Source organism: Sinocyclocheilus anshuiensis, unplaced genomic scaffold (genome assembly GCF_001515605.1).
Source record: "Sinocyclocheilus anshuiensis isolate Anshui unplaced genomic scaffold, SAMN03320099.WGS_v1.1 scaffold1495, whole genome shotgun sequence".
In the NCBI taxonomy this organism is placed as follows: Eukaryota; Metazoa; Chordata; class Actinopteri; order Cypriniformes; family Cyprinidae; genus Sinocyclocheilus; species Sinocyclocheilus anshuiensis.
Genome location: NW_015558671.1, coordinates 375,405 through 398,090, shown reverse-complemented (window position 1 = coordinate 398,090; position 22,686 = coordinate 375,405). Strand labels below are relative to the sequence as shown.

Here is a 22,686-nt window from a genome sequence, read left to right as displayed (position 1 = left end):
ATATATATATATATATATATACACACACACATACATACATACACACACACACAAGGCTGCATTCATTTGATAAAATATACGGTGAAATCAGTAATATTGTGAAATGTTATTACAATTTAAAATAACTGGTCAGTGTCCCATGATCCTTCAGAAATCATTCTAATATGCTGATTTGCTGCTCAAGAAACATTAATTATCACAGTTAAAAACAGTTGTGATGCTTAATATTTTGGTGAAACATGATAATTTTAAAGGATTTTTCAATGAACAGAGTAAAGTAAAAATCTTTTATAACATTATAAATGTATTTACTGTCTCTTTTGATCGATTTTATGCATCCTTGCTGAATAAAAGTAAAAATTTATTTCAGAAAAAAAAAATAATAATTTACCCCAACAATAGTGTATAATCTTTTATTGTCCTATTGATATGATGTAATAAACAGTGTGTACAACTTGTGTGGGTTTTTTTCACTCATAGGTCCTTTATAATGCAGCAGCCGTCCACTCTAGACAGCAGCAATGGGACAAAGCCAGGGAAATTTTGACAGCGGCCTCACAGGAGAGAGGAGCGGGCCGGAGCAACTTGATAGACGTAGCTCTAGAGGCTATTTCTGTAAGACCTATGTGATCATTTTATTAAGAAAATGCTAAGAGGACACTGAAATTTTTTTTTCTCTCATAGTGCAAGAGATCCCCCGCTGCATTATAATTGCTCTTTTACTAAAAATGTATTACTGAACGCAGTAGATTGTGATGATTTCAGCAGTCTGTGTTTTAAGATGACAACACTCCACTGACCATTTTAATCATGAAATGTAAATTTTATTCCCAGAGGAGAGAGGTTTTGGAGCCTCTCTTAGTTCCTGAGGGTGAAGTGTTCCGTCCCAGGAAACAAGAGGTAGACCAGCTTAAACCGAGGGACTTCTTGGGTCAAGCTAAGGTGACTCGCATCTTCACACTGTACAGTTGCTTTAAAAGCTGTTTGGAAATTAACTATAAGATGCAGAATTCAATAATAATAAAGTATATGACATTCAAACACAAAAGAAGTGATACAATTGAAAACTGGACAAACCTAAATGTGCCCAAAGTCAAATATTACAAACAAACACATTGGAATGGCATGTATGCAGTACATTAAAAATGCAAACGTTTCATGTTTCAAGTAACATGCTCAAGTCAGTGGCTCAACCTTTTTGACTCCAATAATTTTTACGTTATCTTGAGCCCCCCCCACACTATTACTTGAGCGATGTTTACTGAAATTAAACTCTTCTTCTCTCAGGTCATCACTTCTTTGATTCCAAATGATGACTTCAGAGGTTTTGATCCTCTCAGACCACAGGTACAGTTACTACCTGTGATACTACACCTGTTGTCCTGCTTTTTTCACCATCTTTTGGTTTCTAACTAATTAGTACTGATACTGTACTGTACTGTACTGATTATGTATGTCACTGCAGAAACCAGGGTACTATGAGCCAAAGGTAGAAGATGGCCAGTAAGTATTCAATATACAGAAAATATAAAGACCAGCTTAATACACAGACATAATATATTGTACTAATTTTATGCCAAATTTAAGCACAAAGTATTTCTAATTAAGCTGAATATGTTATTCCTGCATAGGGACTCTCGTTACTTGATAATGAAGAGTGCATATGTGGCAAAAGGGTCAGGGGAGCTCACGGTGCCTGCAGGAGCAGAAGTGTTTTTGTACAGTGATGATGACAAGGACGGACTGGCAGTCGTCATTTATGATGGAAAGGTGGGATACTCTTTCTTTCTAGAATGTGATGGACTGTTACAGAGGATATGTTTTGATTTGGAGGCACATTGAATGTTTTTCGACTTCATAGTCTCGCTTTCTAATTATTTTTCTGACATTCACAAAAGCAGTTGAAGTGGCATCATCAGTGTGATATGATATTAAACATTTGACCGAGTATAGAATAATGACTGGGATATTTCTCTCTTTTACCTTTAAAAATATCAGAGAGGTCTGGTTCCCAATTTCCTGCTTGAACCGATGGGCAAGAAAAACAAGGGTAAAAACAAGCAAATTGTAAGTGTCCTTTTGTTTGTTTGTTTTTTAACTTCCTTATATGACCTCTTTCATTTCCCACAGAGTGTTCTTTATGGTTTTTAATAGTGTCTTGTTATTTGCCAAGTCTTACCCAGCTTTTCTCTTATTCAGTATGTTGAGCTTTATGAATGTAGACAGCTTTAAAAGCTTTTTAATTCTAGTCTAAAAATGTGCTTACACACTTTGCAAACCACAGAGATTTGGCAAAGACTGCGCTTTGCCGCCGCACACTGTTACTTTTAGTATCGTTGTAAGGAAAAGAAAAGCAATCATGAAAATAAAAAAGGTTTAAAAGTTTATAGCCTCTTGTTACCACTTCTGCCAGATATGTGATGATTAATTGAGCAAAAAAGGGATCTACATTTCCTTGCTTGGCATACTGTATTAGCAGTGACCTTATTCTTTAGCCTCTGATGTTCAATATCTGAATTAAAGTACCATATTTAGTGATTTTCTCTTTATATTTCTTTGAAGGAACTCGCCAATGGCATCCCACATCCACCAACCCTAAAACCCCCAAATCGACCCCAAGCTCCATCTCAACGTTCATTAGGTATAGAAAATAATTCAGATAAAACAGACGCATTCACACTGAAACTGTTTGTTAATGACTAAAGTTGTTGTTGTGTGTGTGTGTGTGTGTGTGTTTTCTTTTATTTCATAAATATATATGAAATATAATATTTATATTATCATAAAAAATGAAAGATAATATCATCTCTAAACTTTCTCTTTTATAATATTTGATAGATGTCATTATTAAAAGTGCTCTGGCATTGTTTAAATACAGCACATGCTCCAGCATGTTGCGTAATGCACTTATGTGCCATTTATGTGCAATATCCTGTCTCTCCTTTAACGGTCCTAAAAATAAAAAGCAAAAATGACTGTACTGGTATTCTGAAGAATGTAAGTTTCATCCTCTCTCCTGTAGAGCGGCACCCCTCCTATGCCGGTGCTACCCACACAACTCCTCTTACAACCGGCAACTCCACCCGCGTCCCTACACAGCATGTGAGTAACCAACGAAACACACTTGAAAATGATGAAAGAATGCTGACCTTGTGGCAGGACAAAGCAGTGATCCCTTTAGAATGGAAACTCCAACGTTTTATTTTACCCACACAATCAGTTTTTGCCAGAATTTTTCACTATTAATTAAAAAATTTCAATTTACCTTTATATAGCCCTTAATACAGTTGAGATTGTTTCAAAGCAACTGCACAGTATTAAGTGTAAAAGCTTTTAGAATAGCGTCATTATTCAGTTCAAGTTTTGTTCAATAATCAATGATATTACTGAATATTAAGTGTCTTTGAAACAATAAACTTAAATTATTAAAATGATTTGTTCATTGAATTAAAGGGAACAGATTTGTGGTCTTTCAACAAGGTTTGAAAGACCAGACCCTTATTTATAAACAGTGCGTATGCACAGATGTGTGCATAAGAACAGTTTCACGCAAAGTGTGGGATCTACCAACTTATTCTTATATGTAGGAATGTGTGCAAATATAAGGACAAAATATGGAAACTTTTATACCCACTGTTGATAAATAAGGCCCCAGGTCTATTAACATATTTGGTTGCATCCTCTGTGCTTGTATCTTATATATTTCTGCAAATTCGTTTTATCTCCCTGTCCAATTTGTCAAGCCTGAAAGCCAGCATTTCTGACAGTATAATGTACTGTAGATGGAAATAGAAGCAGAGCATGATTAATGCAGTGGCCGTCATGGTTGATCTTTTGTGAGATGAGATCTTTTGAATGAGTTTTGTGACTCAGACATGAAGTGGAGTGGAGTGTTGAGGCAGCAGGCCTTTGATTTGGCCTGATTCAGTCAGAAAAACACCCAAGGGAGCAAAAGAAAGCTGATAAAAATCTGAAAAGGGGACTATTTGAGGCCACTGTCTGGCAGATTACCTTGTGACAAAACTTATATCTGAATATGCAAATACCTTGTGCGAATGATAGAACTTTGTAATGGGGAAAAGGGGTATTTGAAATTGGGGAAAAATACTTTCATTTTTCAAGTTCTTGTATTGTAACTTCATATTCACTTGGCTTACACTTCCAGTGAACTGATCATATGTAGCTCTCAGTTGTCTCTGCTGTAACCTCAGATGTGCCCCCCCACCCCAATTTCTCAGGCCCAAACTTCACCTCAGGAGTCTGGATCAGTCATAGTCAAGGTGCACTATACATACACCATGGCTCTGAAAGTGCCTTTAGAAACTTCTTTCCGGGATCTGCAAGACAAAATCGCTGAGAAATTAGGACAGCCTGCAATGAACGTTCGCCTCAGGTAATATCACAGACCTGCAGTCTCCTTGACCCGGTTTTAGTTGCTATAAATTCCCAGCTTTAAAGTATGTTAGAAGTCTGGTCACATTTTTCCATTGTACAAACCCCCACACCATCTCTAACACATACTACTGCTTCCTCTCACAGACACAGAAGGAATAGCACCAGAGCACTCACACCACTAAATGGTGATGAAAGACTGGATAGCCTGGAGGGTGTGGCTGAATACGGACATGCCCAAATTTGGTGTCAGGTAAACTAATTGTCATTTTTGACTGACAGCTATCGGTGACTTAGAGGAATAGTTCACCCAAAAATGAAAATTGTCATCATTTACTCACCCTTATGTCGTTCCAAATCTGTATAAGTTTCTTTCTTGTGTTGAACACAAAAGAAGATATTATGAAGAATTTTGAAGTACCAAACAGTTGTTGGTCCCCATTGACTTTCATAGTAGGGAAAGAAATACTATGGAAGTCAATGGGGACCATCGACTGTTTGATTACCAGCATTCTTCAAAATATCTTTTATGTTCAGCATAAGAAAGAAACTCGTACAGGTTTGCAACGACACGAGGGTGAGAAAATTATGACAAAATGTTCATTTTTGGGTCTACTATCCCTTTAATATAATTTTTGTACCACTACTGTCACCAAACAGAATTGCAAAATTCTAGTTTGGTTAGCTTATCTTGCCAAAAATGTCTGCCAGTGATTGAGCTAGTGCTTGCACAGTCACAGTGTTTACACCATTTGAGGAAATCAACCTATAAATGCTTTACCCTTTTATTAAACTCCATGAACTTTGATCTATTATGAATAAATTATGCAATTTTTTATATTTTGGCAACCTGTTTTTTCCATCTTGTCCCAAGAACGAGGAACCTCTGGCCAACAGGGCCATTCTCTATCAGATGGTGGCACTGTATGACTACAATGCACAAGGCCCAGAGGATTTGGAATTCAGTGAAGGCGACACAATTGACATTCTGAGTGAAGGTACATAAACACAGGGGTATCTTTTTGTTATTAATGTTACACACAAATGATGGGGTAAGACAAGTATTTTTTCCATTTTGCAGTGAATGATGAGTGGTTAGAAGGACACGTTGCTGGAAATATCGGCATCTTCCCTCAAAGTTTTGCTCATCGGGATACAAACAGCATCAGTGGGGCATCAACAGATTGACACAGCCTCTAAACATCAACAGTGGCTGTATTAGCCTTCAGTGAATAAGAACTTTCTCATGTGCATCGACAGTCTCAAGGGGTCCATCTGTTAAAAATGATAGTATTTATCTTCATGCCAAAATGTGTCTGTGCCTAACTGCTGTCTCAATGAACATGATCACAATAACTTTCGAGCATACATTTTAAAACTTGAAATCAAAATAATTCCTCCTCTCCGTATTTTTTTTTCCTGTTCTAAATGTGAATTTTCCATAATAACATTTTCCTTGATTTATTTTTCCATTTACTTAATGAGATTACAGCAGTCTTTAAGTGCTTTTAACTGGAAAATAATATCATTAGGGAATGTAAGATGTCTGAAATGTATTACGTATAATGGTACCAGAACATCCAAATTCTGTCTAAATTAGATGCCAACTGGAAACTCCTGGCTCGCCTTACAGAGTGAGTTCATTTAATATTAATAGAAAAGTGAGAATTTCAGGTACTTTTTGAGATCACAAAACAGGGCGGCTAGAGGCCAAATCCAAAGTTTTAAATAATGCTCCATGGGATGCTAGCTTTAGTTTACATCATTGCCACCCACCTCTTCTTAACCTGCAGCTGACATGGTATCTATCATATACAAACTGAACAGCAGCGCAGCAAAAAGAGATGATTTAACTTGCATCACACCCATACAATACACACCACTGGCAGATTTTATTTCTGACTTGGTCAGATGTCATAAAATGGCTTTTAAATCACCCTTGTCCTGTAGTGAGAGCTGAATACACCTCAGCGAGGTATCTGTAATGCAGTGTTTAATGGCGTGGTGTGCTCTGTCAGACTGGGCACTTGGGCATGGCACTGCAGCATACGATCCCTCTGCTCTTTTATATTGCTGTAATTATGGGGTTGGCAGAGCCCAGCGTGATGCACATTTCCCTCAATTCCCATTAAACATTCTGCTATTAATCAAAGCCGTACCGCATTCTGACCCAACGTTTACCGATCAGTTCTTCCCCTCCTACCTTCTGTTCCTGGATTTTTATTTGTCAAAGAGTGAAATTTGGCGTCGTGTTTATGAGCTGTTGTATAAGTGTCAGGGAGTTATACAGTTTAACATGTTTCAGCGTCAAAACAAGCTTCTGTCAGTTGTAACTGAACTGTATTTGGGTCTTTGTGTAGCACAGCCAACGGCTGCAATTTAATGGCCTTGACTGAGCAACCGGTCATAAAAGTTAGTTGTTTATTCTGTACATCACTTGCTCTGTACTCAAAAGATAATGTGGGACTCTTTATCAAGAAAGCAGACAGCAGAAAACAGCCAACTATGATGGTGCATGGGGAATTTTAAGCCAAGAGAACAGGAGTTACTCAAATTAGGTTAAACCAACCCAACCACACAGCTTCATTAAATCACTCTCACAAACACGTGTACACGGACGGAGAAAGAAAGGACAAGGGAAGATATTTGGTATTTTAGCACTTAATTGAATTTCTGGCATACATTTTGGAGCACTTTTGAGTGTGTATGTGTGCTTTTGGTAAGTGAGTCATAGTTATGCATGACTTACAGCTGAAGTGTATTCACTTATACAGTGCATAAAGATCAATGAGCACCTCTATTGTCTCATTTAGGCCCATTAATTGTTCATTAATTTCTGCCACCATGCGCTGATGCCAAGAGCGGTAATTGCAAATTAGCAATGAATTTGACTCTTTTGCTGCAATGTCACCATCTTAAAGGGCTGTAAATCAGTGGGTTGGACACCTGGAAGAACGAAGAAAGTTCAGTTGAGAGGGTCTATAGATGTTTAGTCTCATTATCATTTTAAGTCAGTCATTTAACTACTGAGGCTGCTGTCATTTATTTTAATGTTTAGTACATGGTCACGTTTATTTTATTATGCTGCACTCTGTTTTGTTTAATTTGTATTATTGATATTTTTAATCATTTTATTTAGCACCGATATATACAGTCTCCCTGGCAAAACAAATTTTTTTCAAATTCAAACTGTTGCTGTCGGGCCAGTAAAACGCACTACATTAAAACTGGATTGGGTCAATGCAGAAACGGATGAGGTTAAATACAGCCTTAAAGGGAGCAACAGTCTGTCCATATGAGTTTATTAATAGCCCTCAGTGAGACTATTGGTGAACTGTAGGTTGTGGATGTCTGCTGACAGGCCTTTCTAATTCCTCTTTATGAGCTTAGAGGATGACACGTGTTTTAACTGAGCTTCCACAGCAGCTGAAATCCACAGACTGACCTAAAACCTTGCTGGTTGCATTTTGAGCACATTAGACAGCCTACATAATAAAGATAATTATTATTGTTTAAAACAATTCATGGACTGCCATGAATGTGCAGTATGGATTATGCAGCTTTTCTCAGCAGATGCAGTATTAGACACTGCCTCCGTGAGAGTTGGGTTCTCACAACACCACTCTGATTTGAGCAAAGCTGTGTTTTAGATGTGATATTACTCTCTTTTCCCAGGCAGACACAAGGGATTAGAGAGCTTCAGGTATAAATGGAACTCTTACAAATAAAGCACACACACACACACATACACATAAATGTGTCCAAACACTGCCCTCGTTTTGTAAATCTGTTCAAAACAGCTTTCACTGCCCCGTCTTAACTTAGGATAAGAAATCAACTGTAAGATTGAAATGTAAGGGCCTTCAGAATTACATCTGCACTGAGATATTTCTTTTTAAAGTGTTCCAAAGGAAAATGTCAATCATAATCAGGTTTGGTTTTCATTAGTCATTACTGAAAAATGTATTTACGTCACTACTATTCTGGAAGTTTTTCTGTATTTAATGGCTCTCTGGAACACTTGATTCTGATTGGTCAGTTGTGGCTTTGCTAGGTCAAATATTTTTGATCTCTAAATGGGATGTTCCACCATTGCCATACTGGCACAATTTTTATGTTTCATTGCAGATTGATAAATTAATCTTTTTTAATTAAATATTAAATCATAAGTATGTTGCAGTGTTCGTCAACTAAAATAAATATGTTCTAAGAACTTCTTGCTAACGTTACCATTAAATTATGAAATGTTCTCTGAACTTTCAAAACGTCTAGGTTATGGGAGCGTTTTATTTTATTATTTTACAGACATTATGGAAGTGTTACTTTTGACGACCACGAATGTTCAACTAAAATGTTTCAAATGCATTCCATAAACAATGTAAATAATACATATACAGGTGCATCTCAATAAATTAGAATGTCGTGGAAAAGACTTAAACTACTTCAGTCTGTGTGCACTGAATTTATTTAATACACGAGTTTCACAATTTGAGTTGAATTACTGAAATAAATGAACTTTTCCACGACATTCTAATTTATTGAGATGCACCTGTATAAACTTTGCGTAACTTTATATAAGACCAGTTTATATTTAACTTTGAATGAACATTCTATTAAGATATATGAAATGTGAAAGAATGATCACCTTAGAGAACCTTGACAGAATGTTAACCAACGCTCTGAGAACGTCTCCTGTTAGCTGGGTTGTTGCTAGGCCAGACTATTTTTCTGAGCAGAATCTATAAGCGCTAATCTACAAGATAATGATTTATTACAAATCAAATCAACATTTCATGGGACATGACAGCCAGAGCCAGTCATAATGTTATCGCCCTATTGTTTATTTTTAAACAATGACAGGCTGGATGTACATGATCTCTTAAAAAATTAAATAAAATTAATGAATGAATAACATTGAGAGGATCTGCCTATGACACATTCGTGTAAAGTTGAAATCAGGTGGCTGTGGTTTCGACTGTGTTTCCCTTTGAGAACTTTTACGTTAAGTGCGCAATGCTCTTTGGAAACGACTTATTTTTCAATTGATTAACGTCAATAGCCCGGTGGGCCTTGAACATTAAAAATAGCTCACGAACAGGAAAAATGTGGTTTAGTTTGTCCAAATGCGTTCCTCACAGTTGTTTGTTCCTAAGCAACAGAGGCGCCTCGCGCGTGCGTCATTTCCTCCAGAGCGCAGTGTAGGTATCTCACTACGGACTCAGTAGTAGCGACAAGCAATCCGAGCGAGCCACACTGACCAGACGCGCTGCTCTTCTGAGCGCAGCTGCCAAACTTTAAACGTTCTTGCTGTGTTTTTGTTTCTTTCTCGGAGCCGGACGCGTCTCTCCACCCGTTTCTCATCGCACAGTGTGTTACCAAAAGGATTAAAGTCACTATAACGGACGTCAAATCCTCGCGGGACTTAATTCGGGTTTGTTGTTTGCCTTTGGAAGAACCGTGTACTTTTTCCACTATTCAAAGTGATTATTAAACCAATTTCATTAATAATCAAAAGTTTCGAAACTGCATTGCACTAGTTATTCTGCGTTGTTAGTTTGAAGACTTAACTCAGCATGGCTGCTCTCACCACAGGTTTAACGCACGAATCGCGGTGCGCTTCTGTTTTTAGCAAGAGGCAGTGACCGTGCTCTGTTCCTAATGCCTGATGTGAAATCCCCCTGTGGTTTTGAGGTGTCCGAGAATGAGCACGGATCTGGAGCGCGCTTCTCTCAAGTCGGGCGCGAACTCCCTGGGCTCCGGTGGCCGCGCGCTCTCCGTTAACGTCAAGAAGTTGCACAACGCGCTCAACGTGCTGCTCAACGACTTCGAAAGGGAGCAGTTCATCCACTGTCTCAACGTTTACCACGCCAAACGCAATGTCTTTGATCTCGTGCAGACTCTCAAAGTCATTCTCAACACACCCAACAAGCGCCAACTCTTACCCATGCTGCGCCTGGTCATACCCCGCTCGGACCAGCTGCTGTTCGACCAGTACACATCGGAAGGGCTTTATCTGAAGACGGATCTGCTGGCAGCCAGTGTCACGCACGAGTGCTCGGAAGACCTCAGCAGCACGAACGTGCATGCTGGAGCATCCTCCGTGCACTTTCTGCACGAGTCCGAGCAGGCCGGTCCCAGTCACGGATCCGTGCGCCAGGCTCTGGTTTTCAGCACCGCGGCTGAGGGGACAGCGCCAGCGCTGATGCAGGAAGCGCCTGATGAAATCCGCCAAGTTACGCTGAAAAGGAGCAAGAGCCACGAAGGCCTGGGATTCAGCATACGGGGTGGGTCAGAGCATGGAGTTGGCATCTATGTGTCTTTGGTGGAGCCGGGATCATCCGCTGAGAGAGAGGGGCTCAGAGTTGGAGACCAGATCATGCAAGTCAATAACATGGTGTTTGACCGGGTCACTCATGGAGAGGCAGTAAAGGTGATGTGTGATCTCTGTCTTAGTGTGTGTGAGTGAACGTGTGTTTTTGGCAGTGTTTTAAACATTTCACGTCGTAAGAAATCTTTTCTGGATCTGCTGAGTCTGAAATTATTCACTGAAAAAATGAAGAACCGTTATAAGGGACATGTTTGATGCACTTGCATATGTAATTGTTGGTCTTTTACCATTTCTGACTGTTCTTTTAATCATGCAGAAACTTTCCCAGTGAAAACCAAATGGGACATACTTAATATAAATAAAGATATATACAAACTAAAAGAATAATAGTATTAAAAAACATTAAGGATGGTTTGACTGCCCTCATATTGTCCTGTTAAAAATGATTAAACAATTAAAAAAAGAAAAAAATTTCTTTTAATTTCCGATAATTTCTGTTTTATAACTTCAACAAAGCAAAATCTAAATCTCTACTTCGTTGGGTGCACATACTTCTGGTGGGGAATCGCTGCTTTACAGGTATCTGTCAGTGTGGCAGTGTGAGGAGCCCCAGTTGGTCTTTTCATTTTTACAGCGTTGACTCTCCTTTTTTGTACCAAACAGCCCCATTTGCTTTCCCCCTTCCTCCTCTCATCCTGTAAAGTCCTTTACCAGAGTCACAGCCCTGCAGAAAAATCTTTGGCCAGAGTCCCAGTCAGAGTTACTGGCTTTAGCAGGGCTCAAATCAATCTTTAATTTTTTTTTCTTGCCCACTTGATTACACAGTACTATGCACTAACTTTTGGCCTCAACCCCAACCCGGCCACTGGCAGTGTGACTAAACCATCTCACTTGCTCTCTTCTCTTCACATGGTCCTAATCCTGGTCTTTTTTTTTAACACATTTGCTCTCATTCCCCATGTGTGTCCAAAGGTAATTTCAGGAAATTGGATAATTGACTCAAAACGCCCCATTGGATCTGTGGTGCTGGTCTCAGGCATTGTGAAAAGAATTGGAAGTATGATGTTTTATCAACTGTAACGTCCAGTTAGAGATTTGCCTGTGGTGGAATCTATTATCATCTCTAATTTTAGTTCTAGATTTGAGAGTTAAATCATAGGTTACATAACAATTGAAGCGTATACAGTTTGCAGAAGAAGAGCAATGACAGGCAGTCACCTCACTCTTACTTTCCTCTCCTCTTTGCTCGCTCACTCTCTCTCTTTGACTGTCTGTGTGGGCAGGCTCATTCTGTGTTTGTTTTATTTTTTATTTTTCAATCGTTCATGTTAGACTGCTGAGGGAAGTGCAGCGTTCTTTTGTATTGTCCTTGCTTTGTTGTACTGCCTGTCTTACTCATGTCACAGTCTTGTTTGCCTGTCAGAATTGAATTCACAAACTAAAAAAAGCACAGAGCAAATAACAATGTGAGTCAAATCGTTGCATGGAAGCTCAGTCCTGTATCAGCTACACTTGGCTTGGAACTATTCAGACAGTTTTTGCTTTCTGTCAATCACACCAGCAGTATCAAGTATAGCTGTTTAATTACATTAATATTGTATTTTATATAGCGGAAGTTCAGGGCCTGACGTCTATTTGTGAAGCTTGATTGAGCGAGTCAGTCTGTCTTGATTGCAGGTTCCATATGGAGGGATTAAAAATGATTGACCATGCTTACTCAAAGTGCCAGCCTGTAAGCATTTCTAAATAAAGATGTTTGAGGTGAGAACTGGCCGTCTCACATTGCCTGTGAAGTTTACTATGAAGCCGAGGTGTGAATTAAGCTGATTTGACAATATCAGAGTTGTTAACATGATATCTTATGGAAGATGACATGGCCTCTAGCTTTAAGGCACGCTTGTCCATGTTGCATCTTATTCTGGACTCACAGGACTGACCTACAAATTGGCCAACCAGGATTGACATTTTAATCTGTGTTAACATAATAATACACTGAAGATTTTAAGCATGCACGATTTTAGAGAAATTTTTTTTCTGGAAAAATTGTGATTTCAAAATCTGTTTGTTTTTAAGCTCTAGGTTGCGTTAAAAAAATAATAATATTTTAATTGTAATAATAATAAAATATTAAAATAAGAAATATTGCTGTTGTAGTAATTCACTGTTAAAAAGTATAAGAAAATAATGCAATAATAACAACTACATTTTTTCAACAGTACAACTGCAAAATTATAATACTAATATTTATGGTATTTATATATCCATGTCATCATTTTCGAACCTTAAACCATAAAGCTTGCATTTTGGTGGGAAACCATAGGGAGCATTTAAATCCTTTAGGTTTGGGAAGATGGTTGGGGTTCCCAAATGCAATCTATAAGCAACTGAAACAGAGTAGATGCAGAGATGTAGTTTTCGTGGAGCACCATTAGCTGCTCGTATGTAAATTAATGCAGTCCTCCACTTCACTGTAAAACACACAGTACATATATTTATTTTATTATATATGAATCAGTAGCATTTCCTCCAAGGAGGCATGGGAGGCACTGTGTCCTGAAAAATTTGGATGAAAAAAAAATTCATACTACGAAAATAAAACAATGCAAATATTACAAAATATGACAAAAAGCATATAAATCACACAATTTTCTAAAGTAAATCTGTGCAACAGCAACACCAAGCAGGTACAGTTACAGCGGGAGACTGCGTCTCTCTCGCCTCCCCTGAGCCCATTGAGTCTTAACAGACACCCTAAAGCCTGCGGTGGGTTTGGTGGGGGGTAATTGAGAATGAATGGGGGAAAGTCACGTGAGAGGAGGCAATGCCTATTGAATGCCAATCAATACGATATGATTGGATATGACTGGTTATGTTTGGCTGTGATTGGTTCATGCGATAAATCCCAACTCTTGTGTTCGTGTGTGTTCTGCATTCACGAATCAGTCACAATGAACAATATAATGGCGTTAATGGGAAGACTGATTAAAAAAGCAAGTAAACAACTCACACACTTATATATATATACATCACCATTTTGTCAAGTCAAAATCAAACTTCAAATGGCCTGAAAACATGATCTGAGGTTTTTTTTTAGTGAGAAATCAGCTTATTAAAATTAAAGGAACTTCTCCGCATCTGTGACCACTGACCAGTTCACCAAGCTCTAATGACTGATGTTCCAGAAATAAGTTTATTATGAAAAAGAACAGCTGAACATCAGTTCATAAATAAAATATATAATTGTTTAAATTAAATATATTTTTAAAAAATTGTTACTGCTTTGAGTTATTATTTTGGAATAAATGTAAAATGCTTAAAAACACTAAAATGATGAGATTTATACTTTGTTTATTTAACCAAGAAAATGTGACTTAGACATGAATTCACATTTACTACTAATAAAAAAAAATGTCTCTAGGTTACGTATGTAACCATGGTTCCCCAAGGGAACGAGGCTGACCGTGCATGCTCCGCTCCTAAACAAACATCACACAGAGCGTGTGTATCACCCGCTGCCAGATAGTGTGGGCAGGGAGGCACACAACGTCTGTAATGCCGTTTGCTCGCCATAGATATTAGTTTAGACTTTGATATATTCTTTTGAATGCTTGTGGACTGACAGACAACAGTAAATAGACTGACACATACACAGAGCGCTACTGAAGAGCAGAAGCTAACTTGCAGTCTGCCGGATGCGCTTTTATACTTCCTGGCGCTCACGTCACCCCGCTCGTGACGTCTCGCTGCTCCATTGGACTGATTTTACACGTGCTTCAGAACGCGGTCACGCAGGGGCGTTCCCAAAGCGATCTCGATGCAGCTCGAGTTCCTGAAGGGGAAACTTAAATGTGAGGACTTTGCCTCCTCATTTCAGAACACCACTGCATGCCACTGATATGTATATATTTATTTTTTATTCATCACCGCCTTTGCGATGTTATTATCTCCCTAAGCCATATCATGATTTTGGTTTTCAATTAATTGTGCAGCCCTACTAGCTTTTTAAAATAATAATGCATCAGTCTGCAATGCAAATAATTGTTTGTTTTAGTTGCAAATGTGTGTATTCTTTGTGGTCAAAATGTCCGTCCATTCAAATGTAATAAGTAGCTACTGAATATCTTATGAACATAAATCTGGAAACAAAGCAGAATATACAGATAGTTACACTTGAGGCTATTTTGTTTACGTGCCTAAAAGAACTTTGGTACCTTCTTGATGACACAAACCTTGGTCAAATTCAGTCACCAGTTGTTCCTCCTCTCACTGTGACCAGTGACTAGTTCTTTATGTGACAAGACTAATACTGTTATTCAGCCTGACAAGACTAATCACTATTCTACATGGTAAAATCCTTTTTTATCTGAATTCCAGCAGTTCTTCCAGCATCATTGTTCCACGTTAATTGCCGTAGTTCCTGTTTGCGTGCTAAGCTAATAGGGGTGTTCAGAGCCACTCCTGTTGGGATTCCTGCTCTCGTTTATTAATTGGATCCATTCTGCTTCCCATTAGGACCTGAATAATTCATAAAAGCCGTTAATTAAGCAGACAGTGTTTAAGCCAGAGAACACACTCAAAGCTGCCTCAACCGTAAGCTTTGATTAGTTCTGACAGAGAGTTCGGCGTGTGATAAGGTGCGTCAATGGGTGGGTAACAATAAATCATAGCTCCAGGGATTCGATTATTTCATTTAATCACTACGTGAATTGACTTTTCACATACTCCAATTTAGTATGATTACTCTTAGATGCGATAGAAGGGATCACAGCCTAGCAAAAACACACTCAAATCCTGTTCAGTCATCTAAATGTACATAACTAAAGCTTTGCTCATTGGTTTTTAAAGTGATCTGCTGAATAACAGGGGATTTGACAAAGAAGTACAGCAGGCAAAGTCACATCGTCTGCTCTCTCTGTCGGAGTCTCGCCCCTATTGACCTGCCAGTCTTAAGTAATTATTCTCAATGACAAATTGTGCCGGCAATGCGAATAATGGTGACGCAGCTGCTTGTACTCTCCTGTATTTCAAGTCTTATCTTGATCCCCTATATTTATCTCTTTCAGTAGAATTAGCATTAAGCACTGAGAGTTCCCTAGTCATGTGAAGCCCAAAACAGTGTGCACTCCACATCTGATGGCTCTGGAACAAACAGAGCTCAACGGCACTGTTATTTTCACCACCATGATGCACATTGACCATTTTATAACGTATAGAGGGAAAGTCAGAGTCAGAGATAATGCTGTGGGGAGAGAGTTTGTGGTTATGTAAGTGTCAGAATAATGAAAAGCTGATTTGTTTTCCGACCACTGAGGATCATCAAAGACAGAATGGGTCGGTGAAAGATAAAATGGTTCAATTTATCAAAGCAAGAGAGATGGTTTTTTATCATAGCTTGGAGCAAGGGAGGGAGAGTGAGCAATACTGAGAGGGGAGGGGCAGAGGTTGATGGGAATGGAGTTTTACACAGTCCATCTGCCGCACTGTCATGGAGATTTTAAAAGGCCAAACGGATGCCGGAGGAACCGATAGATGTAGAGTCAATTAGAGACCTCTTTTTCCCTCAGTTTTAGCTGAGAGGCTTCTAGAAAGAGAATAGCGTAGACCACCATGATGTTGCAAAGTGCTTTTCAAAAACAAAAACTCAAAACAGACCTACTATAAGTATGAATAAATAACTTCTTTCTAATGCAAGACCTTGTATGAACATTAAAGCTTGACAGTCTGATTATTCTACATTATTTACCAACACATGCTTGTTTTATGGTTCCACTGGAGAATGGTAAAAAATGTACTGTAAAAAAAATCCAACTTACAAAAAAAGTGACCTTACTTAAATAGATGCGTACGTTTTTGTTCAAAATCTGTCCAAATGTTGTCCAATCTGAGTCTTTTGAACATACAGTTTTAGAAAGAACAATCAAGTTCCCGGCATGCTTTGCTGCTTGACCTAATTATGTGGCAATTATTATTTAAAAAAAAAAAAGATTATTGCTTTTCATTTTACTGGCTTAATTTATTCTGCTGTTGATGTTGTTACTGTTAGTTAGATGTTAGCATGGTTCAGAGTTCATATTTTTACTGAATTAGCAATTGTTGATCTCACTGTTTTTGAGATTTGTGTGTAAAATTATATGTGCATCTCATTGCAACTCTGGGATTTAATATATTTACCTATCAGGGTAATATGTTTGTCTCTAGTTTTAATATGCAAATAATAAAATCAAAATCAAACATGATGAAAGAATAAGGTTTGTATTTTTAAGTTCTTTAGATGAACTAAAGTTTTCAGTTGTTTGCGTTAAATTAGCATTGACTGTAATAGGTTGCCTTATTTTTAGTTAGGTCAGTTTAAGTTGTTTTAACTTTTTTACAGTGTCGATAACACAGTGAGTCTGAGTCTGCACTAGGGGAATTTAACTTGTTCTTTGTAATTACCTTTTTGTAGAGCATGAACGTTTGTAGTTTGTGGTCATAGATTGCCTGTGCACACACCTCTGGCCTTCCTGCTGGGTTTGAATGAACTAGTTGATTTCTTGTTTGCTGGCTTGTGTGCCCTGTCTCTTCTTCTGCCTCCTGTTATCCCTGGCGAATGACTGACTACATCTCACCCTGTCGCACTCTGCACTCATTTAGAATACAAATTCACTCTGTCTCATACCTTAAACCTTGTTCTTCATTATTCTGTCATGCAATTTTAAAAATGTTTTGGCCATTAATTGGCAGATAGATATGCATATTATTTCTTAACAGATGATCATTAATGATTGTGTCATGTCAATGATTATAGCTTGGTATGAACTGATTTTTTTGATGAGTTAGACCACAAAAATGCCAGGAGTTTTTTAAACTAGTGTCTACTTCAGAAAATTGTAAGATAATTTTGAGTTTGTTTAATAATTTTAGTCACTGCATAATTCCCATACTACCATTTGTGTTATGGTAGTGTAAAATAGTAATAATGGAAAAGGTGTGTCCAAAAATTTGCCTGGTAGTGTAAATGTCGGTTATTTCATTAGTGCTTTACAAAGTTGTGTAATTAAAACTGTGGGTGTTTTAGAATGGCTGACTGAGTTGTTGTGAAGTGCGAGGCATTAATCATCTTTAGCTTCACTGATGAGCTGTTTTGCTCTTTGTATAAAGCTCTACCTACCAGAACAATTTGAAATGCTGTGAAATGAAGCACTGCAACCAGCTACTGTTCGACCTCTGTCGTGACACTTGGCTGCCTGTTTAAATTTCTTTCTGTTTATGTTTGCTTCACTTTGATCTCCCTCTATTCAAGCCCCAAAACAGCAATTACCACAGTGAGGACAGCGGTTTCGTACTGATGAGTTGGTAAACTTGTCTACTATTGTTGCTGCCTGCTGGCCTTGACAGATATTAGATCAATCTCGCAACACGTAGACGTCCGATTCAAGGTATCAGAACGTGTCTGACTGCTGCCCTTGGAAGTGACATATACTCCATCTGTACTAAGTGCCTGGCTGTGCATATGCTGCATTTACTGCGCTGAATCATGTCAGTGAATCAACAGTGAAGCACAGCGGTTTTTGTGAGATGACAGTTTGTTCATGTGGATGCACAGTAGCTCTGTTTTTATTGAAATTGAATCGAAATGACTGAGTTTAAGACATGAAGCTACAAGAGCAATTGCAAATGGTAGACAAAGGTAATTCTCCATGCATATGGAAGGTGACAGCAAATTGATCTGGCCTTTTATTTACCTTATTTTATGGTACAACCCAGCCAATTCCATGTTCCTCTGCAAAACCAGTTTTGTAACCCATTTTTTAACCCAAAACAGAGATGAAAAAAAAACTCTCAGTCGCCTGCCTGAATGAATGTCGCTTTCTCTGAATTGAATGTTTGGTTAAAATTTTTTATCCGTGAAAGCTGAATGCTTTGATGTGCATTTTCTAAGTGGTGCATTTCACTGTTAAACTATCTTACAGTTTGGGGGTGTTATCCAGTCTTGGGCCTGTCAGATTGCTTTCAAAAGCTGAACGAAAAGGTGAGGAAGAGCCTTCCTGAGTTTATAGTGACTGACAGTTCTATTAATACAAAACATTTGTAGCAGAGCTGTGTGGTCATGTGTTATATGCAGTGTGAATGTACAAAAAGTGAGAGACAGAGAAAGTTTGTGTTAGGCAGTGATTAAGTAGACTTACAGTGGATTAGAAGTGCTTAAGTGGATTTAGCTTTAGTTAAACATTCTTTTAAGAATTTTGTAAGTAGTCTGTTGGCAGTACAATTTGTAAAAAGAGAGCATGGATTTAAAGACTTCTTTCCTGTGCTAACAAGGAGGTCTTACAATAACCTGAATAGAGAGCGAGAACCATTTCCATTCGTATTTCCAGTATTTCCATTCATCTCATTGGTAGTTTTTTATTTTATTTTATTTTGCCAGAATATATTGTTACTTTTAAATAGCTATCAATAGGGAAACATGGTTTTTGCTAGCATAATAGTGTAGCTATACCATCTAGCAGGGAGTGATGCTAACTGGCTAATTTCTGACCACTGTAGTGCTGTTTCTCATTCTTGAGAGAAGTTGATTGGACAAAAATGTGTAGTGCATGATGAGTCATGAATATTTTGGTCTTTTATTCCCATAGGAGACCAGTATTTACTAAATGTATACAAGTATGCATGTTTGGGGTCAGAAATATTTTTCATTGTTTTTTTGTTGTTGTTTTTAGAAAGAACTAAATTATTCTGCAAGGACACATTAATGTGATTATAAAACATGTATTATGTTACAAAAGATTTCTTTGTCTATTCATCAGAGAATCCTGAAAATAAAAGTATCACAGTTTCCCCCAAAATAATAAGCAGCAAAACTATTTTCAACACTGATAGTAAGAAATGTTTCTTGAGCACCAGATCAGCATATTAGAATGATTTCTGAAGGATCATGTGACACCAAAGACTGGAGTAATGGTTGCTGAAAATTCAGATTTGCCATCACAAAAATAATTACATTTTTAAAATATTTGAATTAAATTAAAATAATATTTCTCAATATTATTTTTCCCTTTTTTAAGTTTTAGACATGCCTATTAACTTTTAGAGGGTACATATGACAGTGTATATCTAGAAAGCAATAATTCACTGTCAAAGTGACTGTAAGTACAGTATACACTTCATTGCCGAGTTTAGAGTGCGAGCTATGCTTAAAAATAATTAATCCTAAAGAAAAGCAGAGGAGAGCAATGAGCTTTTCATCTAGGGCATCTGTTTTTTTTTTCTATTATTATTCTTATTTGGAAGCCATACCATTTTTCTCCAGTGCTGTTATGTGACCGTGTACTGAACACATCTAAAATCAAAATTTATACTGACGGTAATAGGTGCTATCGGTATTTTAATGGAGTGTGCGTCTTTTATTTGCTTGTCTTCACACTGCGTTTCCACAGTTAATGGAACAATAAACAAGCAAATTAAAATATTGGCAACCTAGGTGACTCAAATGCTCTGTGATCCTCAAATCTCTTCTTTTAAAGAATGTGGAGAGTTGGAAATAAACAAGTCTCTCTTGTTTTCAGACTTCACAGTAAATAAGTTGCTTTGTGTTATAAGCTCCTTTTGGGCATGTTTGCAACTTTTTGTATTTATCAGCAGCTGAAAATGAACATACTGTATGCAGTAAACCTTCTCTGCAAACAGAGATAACATGTTTATATTTATCTCACCTACCTTTGCTGCCTTCAAACTTTTCAAGTGAGATCATTTCGTGCCTCCCTTGAGGCATACGACCTTTTCCTTTCTGAATGGGTCATGAAATTTGAAAAGTCCTTTGCCCTTCCTTCTACACAATATGAGTCCTCTATCCAGATTTACAGAGAATGAGTAACATTTGAAGGCTTGACAAATGAGCTGAGGTACAGAAATGAAACTGAGAGGAAAGAATGAAAAGCATGAGCTTGATGTATCACATGAGGCAGAATGTTTTAAGATTTGCTCTTTTATGGCAGGTTTAGTGCTCTGATGTCCCTAAAGATCTTTATGTAAGATATTTAGCATCATCAGTGTGTTTTAGCGATAAGCTAATCTGACAGAGGGAAGGCTGAGATGTATGTTCAAAAAAGTTTCTCATGTTAAAGAGTGAAGGCTGTCTTTTCTTTAAATTTTTTTTTTCAGTGGTGTGCTTCAGACCTACTTTTTCTTTTTACTGTTTAATGGTGTTTCTAGGTCTGAAGTCTTCAGGGGGTAGTGCACATATTGCGAAGCTTTTACGGGCTGTTCCGAAACTGTCCACAGATCCCTGTGGTCTAGGACACTGAAACTGCGACAGAAAACATTGTGTTTAATTATTAATCCTCGTAAAACTGGATTACAGTGCTTTTTATGGTATCTCTTTACACTTCAACCTGAAAAGTCACCTGCAAGATTCAAAGTGTTTCATCATTAATTGCAGTTTGTACAGTATTATGGGATACCTGTACAGTTGTGCTATATTAACAGCCGGTTTGTAGATTCCATTAATTTGCAGTTGTGATGATTGATATGCAAAAAGGAGACCGACTGAGAGCAGAATAAGCTCAGATAAAGCCCAGAGGACGGGCCACATCTGTAGTCAAATCTCCGGGTTATCATCATTTTTTGAAAATGTAATATCACAAATGAGATCTCTTCGACATTTCAATTATTTTTCCCTTTTTTTATTTTTCTCATGAGAGAAAAACCCCAAAGACACCTAATGTGTCTCTTATCACACAGATATCACATAGTCTGTGATCAATAGTAAGAGATTTAAATATGAACATTTCTTATTACATTCTTACAACGATAAAAATGTTCTGAACTATTTTATCCACGTTTTGTATTAATTATGTAGCTCTATAGTCTTTTTTTAGGAACACCCATTGGAAGTACTTGACTTGAAATCTGCCATCTTTTACAGAACATTCTGAGTCGTAAATGTAATATACTATATATATATATATATATATATATATAGTTGGTTGATATGTTAATTATAAAGCACTAATATAAGTAATATAAGGTCATATATTATTCTAATAATATATTAGAATAATATATATATAGTATAATATATAATATTTTAATTATATAATATAATATAATATATATATATATAATATCTGTATAAATTATAAAACACTATTATGACAAGGTAATGTTTAATTTATTATATTATATATATTTATTTCATTTTATATTATCATCTCACACAGCATGAATCGTCATTTTCTATAATGTATTTCCATAATAAAAATACATATCTGATTCTATAATTAGCATCAAACAAACAATATAATTCTTATTCTCAAGGATTAAAGATTAAACGGAAAAAAAGAAAAATGATTGCACAACCACCAGTTAGGTGGCGATATGAACCAAGTATGCAAACGGCCTTTGAACAGAAGAAGAAGAAAGTAGTATGGCACGCTTTTTCTTAGCGTTCGTTTCCATAGTGACTCATCGATTCATCGCTCTGTTGAGAATGTCTTGCGTGTTAACCAGGAACTTACTCTGGATTGAATGAATTTACTCCCGGACGCGTTTTTGGAACCAACATAATTCAAGTAAGCAAGGTTTGGGTTAATCCACCGAGAGTTCAGGGTTAAGCAGATGGTAAATTAACCTTGCTTTCTGGAATATACCCCTGATGTAAAGTTAGATACTTGTCTTTCATGGTTTGCTTCATGTTTCACAAACACATCTGATACCATGTGTACATAACGGATAAAAATGAATCATTTTGAATTCGGATGTAGTCATTTTTGGGTTTAATGTTCACTATATACAGTATTCGCTTGTTTTGTTTAGGCTACTTTCGTGTTATCTTTTCAAATTGAATGTGTGACATGCACCTAAGATTTGGGCTTTATTATGACAAGTTTCCCTGCTGTACTTGAAGGCAGCATAATAACTCTGAAGCTAGTGGTAAAAATGACATCACTACAATATTGATTGGCTGACAGTGGCGGCTCGTCGGGGGA

General features: G+C 37.4%; 2 protein-coding genes across 5 annotated transcripts in view; both read left to right on the top strand.

The window, feature by feature from the left end:
* Positions 1-5,791, top strand: part of LOC107681242 (NADPH oxidase activator 1-like) — a 16,720-nt gene extending 10,929 nt beyond the window's left edge. For all 3 annotated transcript variants that reach the window (XM_016477479.1, XM_016477481.1, XM_016477480.1), the window contains exons 5-16: positions 481-615; positions 835-942; positions 1,288-1,347; positions 1,466-1,503; positions 1,632-1,770; positions 1,999-2,067; positions 2,563-2,641; positions 3,023-3,102; positions 4,239-4,393; positions 4,540-4,645; positions 5,267-5,390; positions 5,474-5,791. In XM_016477479.1, the coding sequence (XP_016332965.1) occupies positions 481-615; positions 835-942; positions 1,288-1,347; positions 1,466-1,503; positions 1,632-1,770; positions 1,999-2,067; positions 2,563-2,641; positions 3,023-3,102; positions 4,239-4,393; positions 4,540-4,645; positions 5,267-5,390; positions 5,474-5,580 (1,200 nt within the window). In that variant the 3' untranslated portion in view covers positions 5,581-5,791. The remainder of the gene's footprint in view (positions 1-480; positions 616-834; positions 943-1,287; positions 1,348-1,465; positions 1,504-1,631; positions 1,771-1,998; positions 2,068-2,562; positions 2,642-3,022; positions 3,103-4,238; positions 4,394-4,539; positions 4,646-5,266; positions 5,391-5,473) is intronic.
* A 3,727-nt stretch (positions 5,792-9,518) lies between these two features.
* The window catches only part of LOC107681240 (whirlin-like), a 56,014-nt gene continuing 42,846 nt past the window's right edge, over positions 9,519-22,686 (top strand). For both annotated transcript variants that reach the window (XM_016477474.1, XM_016477473.1), the window contains exon 1: positions 9,519-10,822. In XM_016477474.1, the coding sequence (XP_016332960.1) occupies positions 10,094-10,822 (729 nt within the window). In that variant the 5' untranslated portion in view covers positions 9,519-10,093. The remainder of the gene's footprint in view (positions 10,823-22,686) is intronic.